Raw genomic sequence first — 13,872 nt, 5'->3', positions numbered from 1 at the left:
ACAGCACTTTCACAGCATCATCTTTTATGATTTGAAAAAGATCAACTGGAATTCCATCACCTCCACTAACTTTGTTCTAACTTTACCTAAAACAACCAAGATGATGCTAGTCAGACCACTGATGACCAATTAAAGTCAGACCACTGATGACCAATTAAAGATGACTGTATGAAACCTCCTCCCACTCTGTCTATAAAAGCTCTCACCCCCCCTGCTTGTAAGGCAGGGGGAGTTGGCCTTTGGACAGATGTCTTTCACCCTCTCCCCACCAACAGTTGCCAGCCTCTGAAATAAAGCAAACTTTTCTTTCCATCAACCTGGCCTGTTTACAGGCTTTTGAGCGGCAGCGACTGGATCCACCACACATATCTTTTGCTAACATCATGAACCCATTAATCTATAAAATGGTGCTCAGGCTCAAATATGTAACCATTTCTATTTCTTTCTGGTACTAATTTCATAGACTTTTGCTGCAGAACTGTAGACTTGGAAGGGAAACTTGAAGCGTTTTGTAGAGGAGGGGTTTGGGATACTGGGTCCACACTAGGTCACAGGGCTTCCCAGGGGTAGCGCTTGTGGGAACCCAGGACCCTGACCTGCGTAAGACCCACCGGAAGCCGTTTCTCACAGCACCTGATTCATATCAACCGAGTACACAACCTTGCATCGCGAACAACCTCACGCCTTTTCCTGGATTTTTCAGAAAAAACGGGAAAAGTACCTGTTCTGATATCCAACCCGTTTAGTTTCATAGAAGAACAAGAAGGAAACCAGTCCATCCCTTCTGTTGGGCGGTGGCCGGGCTATCTTGCGCTGGAGAAATGGCCGAGTAGAGAAGTCACCACAAGCTCGGATTAGGAGGAGGTGTGGTCAGCTTTCAGACGGAAACTGGGTTGGACGATGGACTGGACCAGGAGTCCCAGCAGAGCTGACCCACGGGACACCCCCTCTTCTCTTTGCTACTACTACTACTAAGTTGCTTCAGTCGTGTCCGACTCTGTGCGACCCCATAGACGGCAGCCCACCAGGCTCCCCCGTCCCTGGGATTCTCCAGGCAAGAACACTGGAGTGGGTTGCCATTTCCTTCTCCAATGCATGAAAGTGAAGAGTGAAAGTGAAGTCGCTCAGTCCTGTCCGACTCCTAGCGACCCCATGGACTGCAGCCCATTAGGCCCCTCCGACCGTGGGATTTTGCAGGCAAGAGTACTGGAGTGGGTTGCCATTGCCTTCTCCTCTTCTGTTTGTCCCAGGAAAGCAGAGGACGCGGCGCCTGCCCTGCCCCCCAGGCCCGAAGACGCACAGACTCCTGGGTAAATCCTTCCCATCTCCACCGCATCCTCGGGGAAGGGCCCGCCTAGGGGAAATATCGGCCCCACCTGAGTGTCTCTGTTGCGCCTTAACTGCTTGGGACACGAGTTCGTCTGTGGATCACTTCTAAGTGGGGCTTTGTTTGGGGAGAGAGGGGAGCCAAGAAACTGGCCTGAAGGGTTATGGAGAACTCTCTAGAGCCACCATCCCATAGTACCTGTTTGTAGAACTCAGCCTTCGGTTCAGGGGATAAAGTTTCTTCTCTAAGAAGTTTCTCTAGGAAACAGTCGCTAGTTTGTATTATCCCTCCATGGTGGGAAGCCACAGGGAAATATGTTCTCATTGTGGTAGACTATCTACAGCATAAAAACTTGCCCATTTGTAAGTGTGATTCAGCGGCCTTTAATACATTCACATTGTTTTGCATCCATCAAGGCTGCTTTCAAACATTTATCAGCTCAAGCAGAAACTGCTCAGGAAGCAGATAACTCCCCAGTCCCTAATCTGCCAGAGATACAGGAGACGTGGGTTTGATCCTTGGGTTGGGAAGATCCCCTGGAGGAGAAAGTGGCAGCCCACTGACTGGTATTCTTGCCTGGAGAATGCCACGCACAGAGGAGCCTGGCGGGCTACAGTCCGTGGGGTCTCAGAGTCAGACCCGACAGAGCACATGTGCTTCTGTATCTGTATCCTCTCCACCTCCTCTCCCCGCAGAACCTCTATTCTACTTTCTATGTCTGTGAATTTGCCTAGATACTGCATATAATGGAATCATATAGTATCCATCCTGTTGTGTCTGGTTTATTTCACTTAATGTTTTCAAGGGTCAGCCATGATTAAGCAAAGTTTTAAAATAAATATTAAGTGGTCGTAGAAAAGTTTGATAGTATAATAATCAGAAATAAAATGATTGAGGGCTGCCCTGATGAAAATTAACCTTTCCCAAGCACTTTCTATGTGCCAGGTGCTATCCTGGGAAGGGCACATAGTTGTTTTTAAAACCCTTTCAAGGACAGCATGATGAAGAGGTTATTGTCATCTTCATATTACAGGTGAGGATGAACAAGATGAACCCAAATGGTTCCAGGAGTTGAGTTAGTCAGCTGGCTCTGGGTTCCAATTCTTATCTCCTCACCTGCCCTGGCTCTCCCACAATTCCTTGTTTTCTTTCCCCACCTCACTGCTGTTTGAACCTTTAAATTGGCACCCACTACAGGCTTCCCTCGTAACTCAGATGGTAAAGAATCTGCCTGCAGTGCAGGAGACCCAGGTTCGATTCCTGGGTCGGGAGGATCCCTTGGCGAAGGGAATGGCCACCCACTCTAGTATTCTTGCCTGGAGAATCCCATGGACAGAGGCAGCCTGGCGGGCTACAGTCCATGGGGTTGCAAGAGTTGGACACGACTTAGCAACTGAACCACCAAACCACCATCACAGACTCCTGAGTATTAGAGTTTTTTGTGTGTTATCTCCTGACTGCCTGATGGGATGGGTTTTGGAGAGAAGAGACTCATTTTCAGGGCTCAAAACTGTGCTTGGCACACTGCAAGCTGTAATAAATGTTTGCAGACTTGATTGAACAGCACACCTGCCACAGTTACTCTTTGTACAAAGAGCACTCCCCCTTCCCTGCCCTGGGGGACTTTTAAATAATTTGTTTAATCAAGGTTTTTGTTTTAAACCAGGAAGTGACTTGGCTTGTTTCCTGGAATTGACTTAATCTCCCCACTTGTGATCTCATTTCTCACTTGGTTCAGCACGCCCCCTGCCCCCCATCCCAGAGGTCTTAGAAAAATGAGAACCTTTGGTCTTTGCTGTTGCCACAATATTGGTGTTTTTTGTTTTTGTTTTTGTTTTGACTGTTTCTTAATAGTTTCTTCTTCCAGCTTTGTAGGATACATGTGAAACAGAGTCCAAGCAAATATGATTACAAGCACATTTTTCTTATTCCTGGCTTTCCCTCTAACCCAGAGGAGAGCCACAAAAAGGCCCACCTGCTTCTGACAAGCGTGGTTAGTAGATTAAACTCTGGCTGTGCATGTGTGTTCATGAGGATAACAGGGAATTTGCATTACAGAGGAATACCCACAGCCACATAAAGAATCTCGAGAGACAGGCAATACCACGGGCTGGGGCTGGGGATGGGCTATGAGGGTCTGTGGAAGGAAGGCATCCTTTACCTGAGTGTGGAGTGTGCCTCTGTCTGGCCTCTGGGGCCCTCTGAGGCTCTGCAAGAGTTTATGCGGAAAAAACCAAGAGGCAGCAGTAAAAGACAGGGCAGGAGTAAATTACAAACTGAGTTTTAGTCAAGATATGATTAAAGAAGTTACGAAAAAATGGCTCAGTGGGTTCACTGGGATGCCTGGTATTGTGAATAAATATGTCTCAAGATCTCCCAAGTAACTGTCCAAAGGATGTTATTTCCTTTCTTTCCCCAATCCCCGCTAATGTAAAGAGAGTGAAGTTTAATCTGGAACATGGAGAACCTGGTGGGTCAGAGGCAAAGAATCCACCTGCAACGCAGGAGACGCTAGTTCAAACCTTGATTCAGGAAGGTCCCCTGGAGAAGGACGTGGCACCCACTCCAGCATTCTTGCCTGGGGAATCCCCATGGACGGAGGAGCCTGGCGGGCTACAGTCCATGGGGTCCGAAGGGCTGGACATGACTGAGCAACTGAACAACAACAAAACATGTTGAGAATTTAGAGTTTTGATCAAGCAAGAAAGTTAACAGAAGTTGTAAATCACTCCCTTGCTTAAGAATCTGTCATGGCTTCTCATCACCTGTGGGATAAGCAGTTTGGCTTTAATTTGAGTCTCTCCATCCCGAGGTCCCTTTGCTTATCTCATATTCTTCCTGGTCAGTCCCAGCTAACTGTCCTCTGCTCTCACCAAGACCCTTTACCCTTCGCTTCCAAAACACGCCCCACTCTCACTCCCTGTGTGTGTTTCCCTGATGAAAATGCCCTTCTATTCAAGCTTACCCAGACCTAGTGGTCTTCCTGCTGGATCGTCCTCTGTTGAGTCCAGTTCACACTGATACATCCCTGTTCTGAAAGCAGGCATCCCCATTCCCAAAGACTGCTGGTGGAGTGTGAATTGGTGCCAGTTGGAAAAAAAAAATCAAGAGCCTCATAAATGCTCATATCCACAGGGAGTGCTCAAAGGACTAAGAAAAACATCCGAAAAGCTATTCAGCCTCATTCATAATCAGTGTAATGCAAATCAAAGCAAATTAGATTAATATTCAGATAACACTTTCTACCTCTTCATTTGGCAGGTATGGAAAAATGCCAGGGCTTGGAGTCGATGAGGGCGTGTGGAGTGTCAATTGGTAAAATCTTTGGCAGGACCCCTTTGGCACTGTGAATGAAATATATATGCCAGTTGACAGAGAATCCCACCTCTAGGAATTTATCAGAAAGAGCGTGCATGCATGCTCAGTTGCTAAGTCGAGTCCGACTCTTTGTGACCCTGTGGACTGCAGCCTGCCAGGCTCCTCGGTCCATGGAGTTCTCCAGGCAAGAATACTGGAGTGGGTGGCCGTTCCCTTCTCTACAACTGGCCCATGTGCCTTGTTACGGGCTGAGTTGTGTCCCGTAAAAAGATATACTGATGTTCTAACTCCTGAACCTGTGAACATGACTTGATTTGGTGCTTCTCATGAATCAAAATGGTTACCTTAAACGTGGTATGAACAGTAAAGAAGACTAAATTTTAAACAGTTTGCACTAGTATATGAAGGGCAGTGGCCCCAAAGAGCACCTGTGATGTCGATGTGATACCGCCCCGCCCCCAAGTCTGTGCAGAGTTGACGTCACAGATGACAGCCGGTTCCTCAGGGGACTGGCCCCATGGAGTGTCTCCTGGTGGCTGTGTCTGGACGTGGCCAAGGAGGCAATCCACACACAGTCAAGTAATCTCGTCACATGACCCAGTGTCTGCTATTCGTTCCTTTGCCTCAGTTCTCCCAGAAAATAGTTGTCTTCCTGAGAAGACTCTCTCCCCCCAAATCAATCACCTAACACGGTACAGGTGTCAAGGCAAAGCCTTTTGATCCAGAATAAATTCAGTTACCTGCTTTGCTCCATTGGCTGGTTTCATATTAAGGCGATTCACATTAACTCATTTTTCTTTCCCATGTGTCCTGGGCTTGTATTTTATAAACCAGATGGGGACACCAATTAAACTTTAGAGTTTGCCTCTGTGGTGCTTAAGCTGAGATTCGTAATGACAAGCCTGGCAGTCATCAATGTATCTGCTACACTTGCAGTGATTTAGAGGGATGGCTGTGGCTACCGCTTGGAATAAAAGTGAACAAACTCTATAAATTTAATTTAGAGGAGTTATACCGTGATCACCCAGAAACGTTTAACAGAAGCTTCTTGTGTTTTTGTCAAAGCTGAGGGAGTGCTTCTTCCAAGATCTCTGGTTTAACCAGGAGTGCCTTTACAATGAGTACAGAATACGGCCCCCTGCCCACTGGACCAGCTTCAGAACTAGCACTTGACTGGAAGAAGTGCTGTTCTGATCGACTCAGCAGGAGTGCACACCTTAATCCATTCACGAAGGAGCAGTTGGGCTGGGGGAGAGTCATCGCTGGTGGGTCCAGAGTAGTTGGAGCAGCGAGGGGTCATCTTTCTTTCAAATCCTTGCAGAGGGGTCACTGTCTGTTTATCTGCAGAACCAGAGGGTGACCCCCCTGCCCCACCCCGAGTTTCCTTCACTTCCACAATATAAGGAACGTAATTGGATTTAAAAGAACAGAAACGCTCTGCTGTCATTCCCCTTCCACATTGTCTTTGTTCATCTGCTATTGCTTATTCATTGATAGATTGTATTAGAGGTTAGTTTCCTGCCGTCCGCTCATGCATCAGCCCTCTGCAGTCAGGATTTAATTGTGCTGCCTGGTGATGAGCTGCTGCTTCTCCTGGCCCCTCTCTCATCCCTCCAACTCCCGCTGGGCTGAGTCAAGCTGATGATAATCCTCAGATTTTTTTTCCTTTTAACCATCATCTATCTATGCTAGGTGTCTCTTGTTTTGTTTTACTTTATTTCCATCCCATCCAAACTCCCACTTCCCTCATGACCATTCCGCAGGTGGACTAATGACTATCATATTGTGTTTTCTATGTAACGTATTTTGTAGAATATATGTACATGGCTTCCCAGGTGGTGCTAGTGGTAAAGAACCTGTTTGCCAATGCAGGAGACTTAAGAGATGCAGGTTCAATCCCCAGGTTGGGAAGATCCCCTGGAGGAGGAAATGGCAACCCGCTCCAGTATTCTTGTGGAGAATCCCATGGACAGAGGAGCCTGGTGGGCTACAGTCCATAGGGTCACACAGAGTTGGACACAACTGAAGCGACTTAGCACACACGCATATATGTACATAAGTGTGTGCTCAGTGGTTCAGCCATGTCTGACTCCGTGTGACCCCATGGACTGCAGCCTGCCAGACTCCTCTGTCCATGGAGTCTTCCAGGCAAGAATGCTGGAGTGGGTTGCCATTTCCTCCTCCAGGGGAGCTTCCTGACCCAGGGATTGAATCTGTGTCTCCTGCATCGGCAGCCGCTTCTTTACCACTGAGCCACCTGCAAAGTCCAAGCTCTTATCATACCGTTTTAATATCTTTCCTGACTTCAAAGCTTGCCCTCGTGTTTCATTTTAACTCTTACCTTCCTAGACCTAAGAATTTTATCTTCCGACTTTCTTTTTGTGAACAGAAAATAAGTTCATGATTTTTGTCATCTTGGCCTTTTTCACCTCTGCCATGTCTTAATTTCCATTTTGTAATTTGAATTTCTCTATTTAGAAGAAATGAAACTTTCTCAAGCTTTGGTTCTAGGTACTCAAAAAAAAAATGTCTTCATTCTTTTGATAAAGACTTGGCATACCTGTTTACTTACCTGTCCCAAGAGATGTTAGTCATCATGTACCCAAAGACTGAATTAAGATGAATGGAAATGCAGAAAAAAAAGAAAAAACCCAACTTTGCCTTCTCTTTCTGACAAAATTCCTTAAGCTTAGGTCCTTTGCAGGCATGTTGGTATGTTTGTGTGTTGGGGGGAGAGTTGTTGGTAGAAAGAAATCTTCCTGCTCAGGGATTATTGAGCCAGGTTTCTCTGAATTCATGGTCTTCAGAGTGACCAACGCAAGATGTGCATTTGTGAATGATAACTCATATAACACTTGCTATAAAGACTTAGCTCTCAGACATAGGTTCTTTGGGGAGGACATAAACTCTCTAAAAATATTAACACAACTGTTTCCTCTATCATGGGGTCTCAAAGAGTCTGACACGACTGAGCGACTGATCTGATCTGATTCCTCTATTCCAACCACCAGGCCATGTCATCACCGACAAAGAGAAAAACTGGGTGTTTCTTTAATTACCTCTCTGCGTGCATTTGTCCCTAATACTCTCTCCTCAGCTTCTCTACTTCCTGTTCATTGAACAGATACTGCGTTCTGCAAAATAAAGTCACCGTCTTTCTGGACTTAGGGACTTCGGTGTCCTCACGGCTGATGGCAGAGGGACTAGGTGTGGGAAGAGGCAGGTGGTTCTCAGATGCGCCTGCTGCTGATGGTAAATCCTGAACGGGTTGGCTCATTCTTTTTAAAATTCGTTTGTTATGAACTTTTACAAGTACCGATTTTCCCGGGGGACTTTCTGACATTCTCCCGCACCTGTTGGATCACACTCCCAAAGCAGAATTATGACAAAGAAACTCAGGGCGCAGCACCTTCTAAATGGACCTCAGAGTTATTGCTATTGATTGGCCTTGGGAATTGCTGAAGCACAGAGAGGCTGGGCTTTTAACTGGAATTCACACTTCTTTGGTGTCCATTTCAAGGTTTCACTGAACATTGATCAGCAGGAAATGGCTTCCCAATGTTAAGTGAAGACTAGGCAATGTGAATAATAAGAACCGCAGCTCTTAATGTACAACAAGTGCATTTAGAACCATCTACGCCTCCAGACACATTGTAAATCCCGGTTACCTAGCTCACTGGCTGGGATCCATTTATCCATTATCCGGCGTTACACCCTCATCTCAAACTAGGCTCGGAATATATTCTGGACACCATGTAACTCTAACCACATTTAACCAAGCTGTGTAAATTAATCCAAAACATGAAGCCAATATGTACTAAGCTCCTTTTAAGAAAAATGGGTGGAGGGGAGGAGTTCACAGCAAATGAAGGTTAAGGAAGGCTGCATCCGTTTGAGACCTGTCTTTGGGGAGTGACCGTAACTGCACCGCTTTTAGAAAGATTACCTGCCAAAGAGATGTGTAGTTCAGTGCCTGGAACTTTCTTTGCTGAAAGGCTGAAACAGAGCTTCTAAGTAAAACAAGTGGAACAAAACACAAAGAATCGCTTTAAGGATAATTGAAACTATTTTGGACTTTTTTATTTATCAATCTGGTTTCTAATATAATTTTAGTTAAATGAAAGACATTCACAAAGAAGAGTAGGCATACATACATAATTTCCTTCTTCCATTCTAGTTTACATGCTGTTGCTTTTAGAGAGTGAAATTTCCTGGTTATTTCACAGGGATAGAAAGCCTAATTGACTTTACAGAGAGAATATTAGCCCAGCCTTTTCACAACTTCAACCTCTGCAGTTCACCGTGTTCACTGAAAAAAAAAAAAAACCCAAAATACCCGACAAAACAAAACTTAGAATAAGTGACATTGAGAACTGTTTCTTGGCCTACAAGATGGGAGGAATCTCCATGTTTTGAGAACCATCTCAAAATCCAGCAATTGCTGTAAGTAAACGGAGACTCAGAAAATGGTGCAGCCCATCTAAGTAGACAGGCTCTTAAAGCACGTTTTCATCTGGAAAATAAACTCACAAGTGCCTGGTGAGTATTAATATCCATGTGCCCAGGTATCTTCATTACCTTCAGCCAGTCTTTGCTCCATGGGAGGTAAGCAACTTTTCAACATGGTTTTCCTATTTCATTGACCGTGAGCTGCACATATCAGCTGTATATATATATATATATATATATATATATAAAATACTGCTGTGAAATAAATTTAAAGTTTCCATCATGCAGGGTGTGTGCAGTTTAGCAGAGAGCCACTGGGCTATGTGAAATAGTCACATTAGCTGTTCATGTTTTCTTATTTATAAGCCATTTCAATCACATTGGGGCATGGTAAGCTGCAAGTCACATCACACCTAGGTGGGAACTTGGGGCTTTATACACAGGAGTTCTGGTTTCTCTGGCCCTTGGCTGTGTTGCATCTCCTGATGTTGACAGAAAAGCTTCCTGGCAGTCTCCCTGACTCTGAATCTAATGGTTGTACAACAATGCCTCATGTTTCCACACTCTTGGACTTGACTGCTTGGTTTCTTTTGAGATGACTTACAACCACTAGCTGGAAAGTAAGACTTCCAATAGGTCCACTGACTTGGCCTTTATGTTTGGGTTTCAAAGTATCTGCAGCCAAGGATCCATGGCACCTCCCCATTGTGTTATGAAGCAGATAAAAAACAGCTCTATCTTACATACAAGGCAAAGAGAAACAGAGAGGGTCAGCCACTTGGCTGAGGTCACAGAGCATGTCAGACAGAGAAAAGGGCTTGCACTCCATCAAGTGACTCTCAGGATCACTCTCACCAAAACATCATTTTAAAAATGGCATCCATTGGTCTTCAGCCCAAATCAGTTGGACACACTGTTCCACATGAGGCAGTTCTATTGGGACTAGCAATTTTGACCTATTTTTGGCTGGCTCATTGGAATTCAGTTTAACAATTGTTGCCTTTCTCTTTGAAAACTGCTTGGGCAGGATGGTGAAAAGGAGGAAAAAATAGTAACAGCTTCCAATCAGGTACTGATCATTTGGAGATGTGAGATGTTAAGGGACCATGAAAACGTTTACACCATAAGAGAAAGGAGAGAGTGAAAAAGAACACATGGAAGAACAGAAAACAACAGATGGAGAAAGAAGTAAAAGTTTCACACTGACACTGCATTTTCCTAACAGGGACATGTGCTTTTCCTTTGGAAGTTACTACTGTTTGTGTCGTTGTGCCCAACTCTCAGCGCCATCTAGTGGCTGCCCCACAGATGTTCAACAACAACATGAAATCTACTTTTGGGCTCACGCCAATTTCTTTTCCGAGCCTCAGAAATCCTGCTCCAGTAAGTAAAGGATGCTTGCTTGTCAAGCGCAGGGCAACAGGGAATTTTCCAACAAAAACTCTCAACTCTTGTCCTCAACTCAACAAAAACTCCCACACAACAGGTCTCTTTTTTCGAGCAGTTGCTTGAAAGCCACAAGGGGAAATGTTGTCTTTTATGCTAAGAAGGGCCAGAGAAGAGCTTAAGAATATAACTTCTTACCTCCCGAGCTAGCTTCCTTGAGCTCAAGGGAATACCCTGAGAGCTCAGACTGGCACTGATTTTGCATTCATTCAAAGTCTCCAATCCTAGCAACTCAAAACAGAGATGCTTGGTTTGTACACAGAAGATGTTTCCTGCACGAACAATCCAGGATCAATCATCAGCTGCCCCTGAAACTTTAAAAAAAACCTCTTATTTAAAGGAAACTTTGTTTTGTTCCGGTTATCACTGAAAGAGCTATCACTAGCCTCTTAGTGCTCTGCTGGTGAGCTGTTTGGATCAGCTTTGGCTGGATATGATTGACAAAGCAAGGCTGGGCACTGAGCTTGGGTCGTAATGTCATGGCTGCCTGAGGAGCTGGAAAGAAGAGGGCAGCATCCTTTTGTGCACATAAACAAAATTATTTAGCATTTAGAAGGTACTACATGTGGCCTTCGCAGATAGAGTCAGGGATCTGGGTGAAGACTGCAGTCCCATATTGGAGACGTCCAGCACGCATTTGGCACGTTACTTCACTACTTAATACCTTATCCACTGTGTTGTGTTCTGTCCACGGGCTGGGCTACTACCCACTTTAGGGCAGAAACCATCTCAAATGATGCTGAGATGGGAGAAACACTGACCCCTACAGGCATCCTGGTGCCCTACGTTTGAAAATTTGGGGAGAAGTATTAGGTTTTATTTTACACTTTTCTGTGACAGGAAAAAGATAGAGAAGAGAAAGGGTAGGAACATTTTAGTTGAAGGGGATACGTTTGATTGTTTTCTTAATGATTTTGGAAAGAAAGGGAAAGTGCTCAGATAATGTATGTAGAATAAAACTGTCATGGGAAGTACAATAAATAACAAATTTCCATCTGGTGTTATTTGTCAAGTGTAAAAGTGATACCTGTCAAATAGGTTTTAAGAAATCAGAAACGTTTTAAAATATAAAGTTTAAAGTTTGCTTTTTCAATTTGACAATATAGAAAATAATCCTTAATGGGAGTCATCTTGGCCAAATTAATAATGTTCGTTTTCAATATGTCCTTGTAAATGTCACGTTTTTCTAATTAGTTACAATGAATGCTTTTCATGTTAAATGCATTTTAGGGAAGAATGATCAAGACTTTTAAATAAAGGGTGTTATGCTCATGCCTGAGGCCAGCAACTGTAAAAGGGCCTTAGAATTCCCTTTTGTTCTGTGACCTCGACTTAAATGTGGCTTAACTGGCCCACTGTCTCCTTGGGAATGTGCCAGGCACCGGTGCCAGGTGCAGTGAAGATAACACGTCCCATCACTCAAGAAACTGAGGTCCTCCAGTAAGTTAGCTATCCTGAAGTGTCTTGAATACATCACCCAAACAAACTAAAATTTCCATTTTCTCAAGGTAGGCCACCTGACCAACAGTACCATTTTAACCTGATCTTACCTCCTTCCAGGAGGAGAAAGAAAAAAGTGTTATTTAATGCCTCAAAACGTTGGAGTCTAAGAAAATTTTAACATCCTTATTAAATCTAACAGCCTGAACTGTAATGATCATAAGTGTTAAGTCATTCTAGAAATAACTTTTGTGTAATCTTCTTGTAAAATAAATACATGAAATTATTTTTTGGATGCTTCAATAGGAGAGTTGTCCCACTGGTCTACAGAAACAGTCAATTAGTTTTAAATAAATAGTTCCTTGCCGGAATTAGTTGATCAAGGCTCCTGAATAAGCTGAGGTCTGGCTGACCAGAGATGTCCATTCTCTGAGAAGCAACGGTCAGTTCCCAGGTTGTGATGAACCTGAACTTCAGATGTATCTGCCAAAGAAAGTCCCTGAATCATGGCCATGCGTCTGTTTAGGATGGAATAATACATGGAGTAGATCAGTTAGAATAGGGCAGGATTTTCCACATAATTCCAGAATAATAGCAATAACAATTGCAATCACAACTTGGCTTTATTTTGGTCTGTCCATTCAGAGACACTGTCTGCTAGGGTCTTGTCACAGGCGCATAAAGACCAGATAAAGCAAAATAAGAAGAGCAACCTAACTTCAGCATTCTCTAAGAAGTGTCCACACTCCTGCTACCAACTATAAAAGACACAGAGCCAACACATCTCAACATCTGGCTCTAATTCCTCACCATGGTGCTTACACACACATACAATCTAACCTAGTATCTTGTAGGTAAAGCAGAGGGAAATCCCTTTGTCTTGGCTGATCACCAGGTATTGTAGCTGACAGTTATAGACACCGGATAGGTCTAAGACTACAGATGTGGAGCGGTGTAATCGCGTAGACTGATCCAAAGTAAAACCCGCGATCCAATAGGGGACTGCTTCCCCTGGGTCTGAAAGCTTCTCTGGGTTGTCCTGATGGTTCTATCACACAGGAGGGACCGCACCCCTCTGCCTCCAGTGGGAACTCTCAGAGAACCGGCACACACTGAGGTCTCTCTGAAAACTGGTAAATCACAGCCCCTTCCTTTCTTTTTCCAATTCACAGGACACCAAAGAAATATCTTATGAACACTAACTAGTTACTACCACAGCCCATCAGAGGCTGACTCTATGCAAAAAGAAGAAAACGCGGGAGGCCGTGTACATGTGCATCAACGTTTCTCCAGGAAAAATACCCACGTTCTAAGGGGGCTGAAAATTGTAGAAAACGGGCCCTGTTCCTGTGGGTTTTCAGAACACCTCTCTAAACACACACAAAATATTCGACAGATAGTACCTACAAATGTTGACCACTGCTTAAACTCTAAAAGCAGTTTTTGTATTATTTTGTTTTGATACAGAAGGGGAAACTCAGCTATAAAGAAATATCAAAAAGTTTTTTTTTTTTTTTTTGTGGCCGTCAGTCTCCAGGAGTTTGCGGTCGCTTGCCTCCCCAGCTTGTGCTGATATCTGCAGGGTGTGCTCAGGGGTACGAAGTAGGGTGCTTCCGTCCCTTGCCCTCCTCCCTGGTCACGCTCCCCCCCTCCCTCGCCCCCCACTTCCCGGAGCCAAAGAGCCGCCCCTCAGATGAGCCATTCCTTTTTGCTCTCGTCGATGGTCTCTGTGAAGTTGGGGTCGTTGTTCATGATGGCGGCATCGGCGCTCTCGGCGGACTCCGCGCCCTTCGCCTCGTTGGTGTGGTAGGTGCCCTTGTGACGGAACATGTAGCGAATGAGGAAGACCAAGGTGCAGAGGATGGTGAAGATGACCACGGCAATGACCCCTG

At 44.7% G+C, this 13,872-nt stretch overlaps 1 protein-coding gene across 1 annotated transcript in view; it reads right to left on the bottom strand.

Moving 5' to 3' along the window:
* Positions 1-8,698: 8,698 nt before the first annotated feature.
* CNTNAP2 (contactin associated protein 2) overlaps positions 8,699-13,872 on the bottom strand; it is a 2,325,186-nt gene continuing 2,320,012 nt past the window's right edge. The window contains exon 25 of the mRNA XM_061415014.1: positions 8,699-13,869. Coding sequence (XP_061270998.1) covers positions 13,670-13,869 — 200 coding nt within the window. The 3' untranslated portion in view covers positions 8,699-13,669. The remainder of the gene's footprint in view (positions 13,870-13,872) is intronic.

Source organism: Bos javanicus, chromosome 4 (assembly GCF_032452875.1).
Source record: "Bos javanicus breed banteng chromosome 4, ARS-OSU_banteng_1.0, whole genome shotgun sequence".
Classification (NCBI taxonomy): domain Eukaryota; kingdom Metazoa; phylum Chordata; class Mammalia; order Artiodactyla; family Bovidae; genus Bos; species Bos javanicus.
The sequence above is the reverse complement of the archived record's forward strand: the minus strand, read 5'-3'. Positions and strand labels throughout refer to the sequence as shown.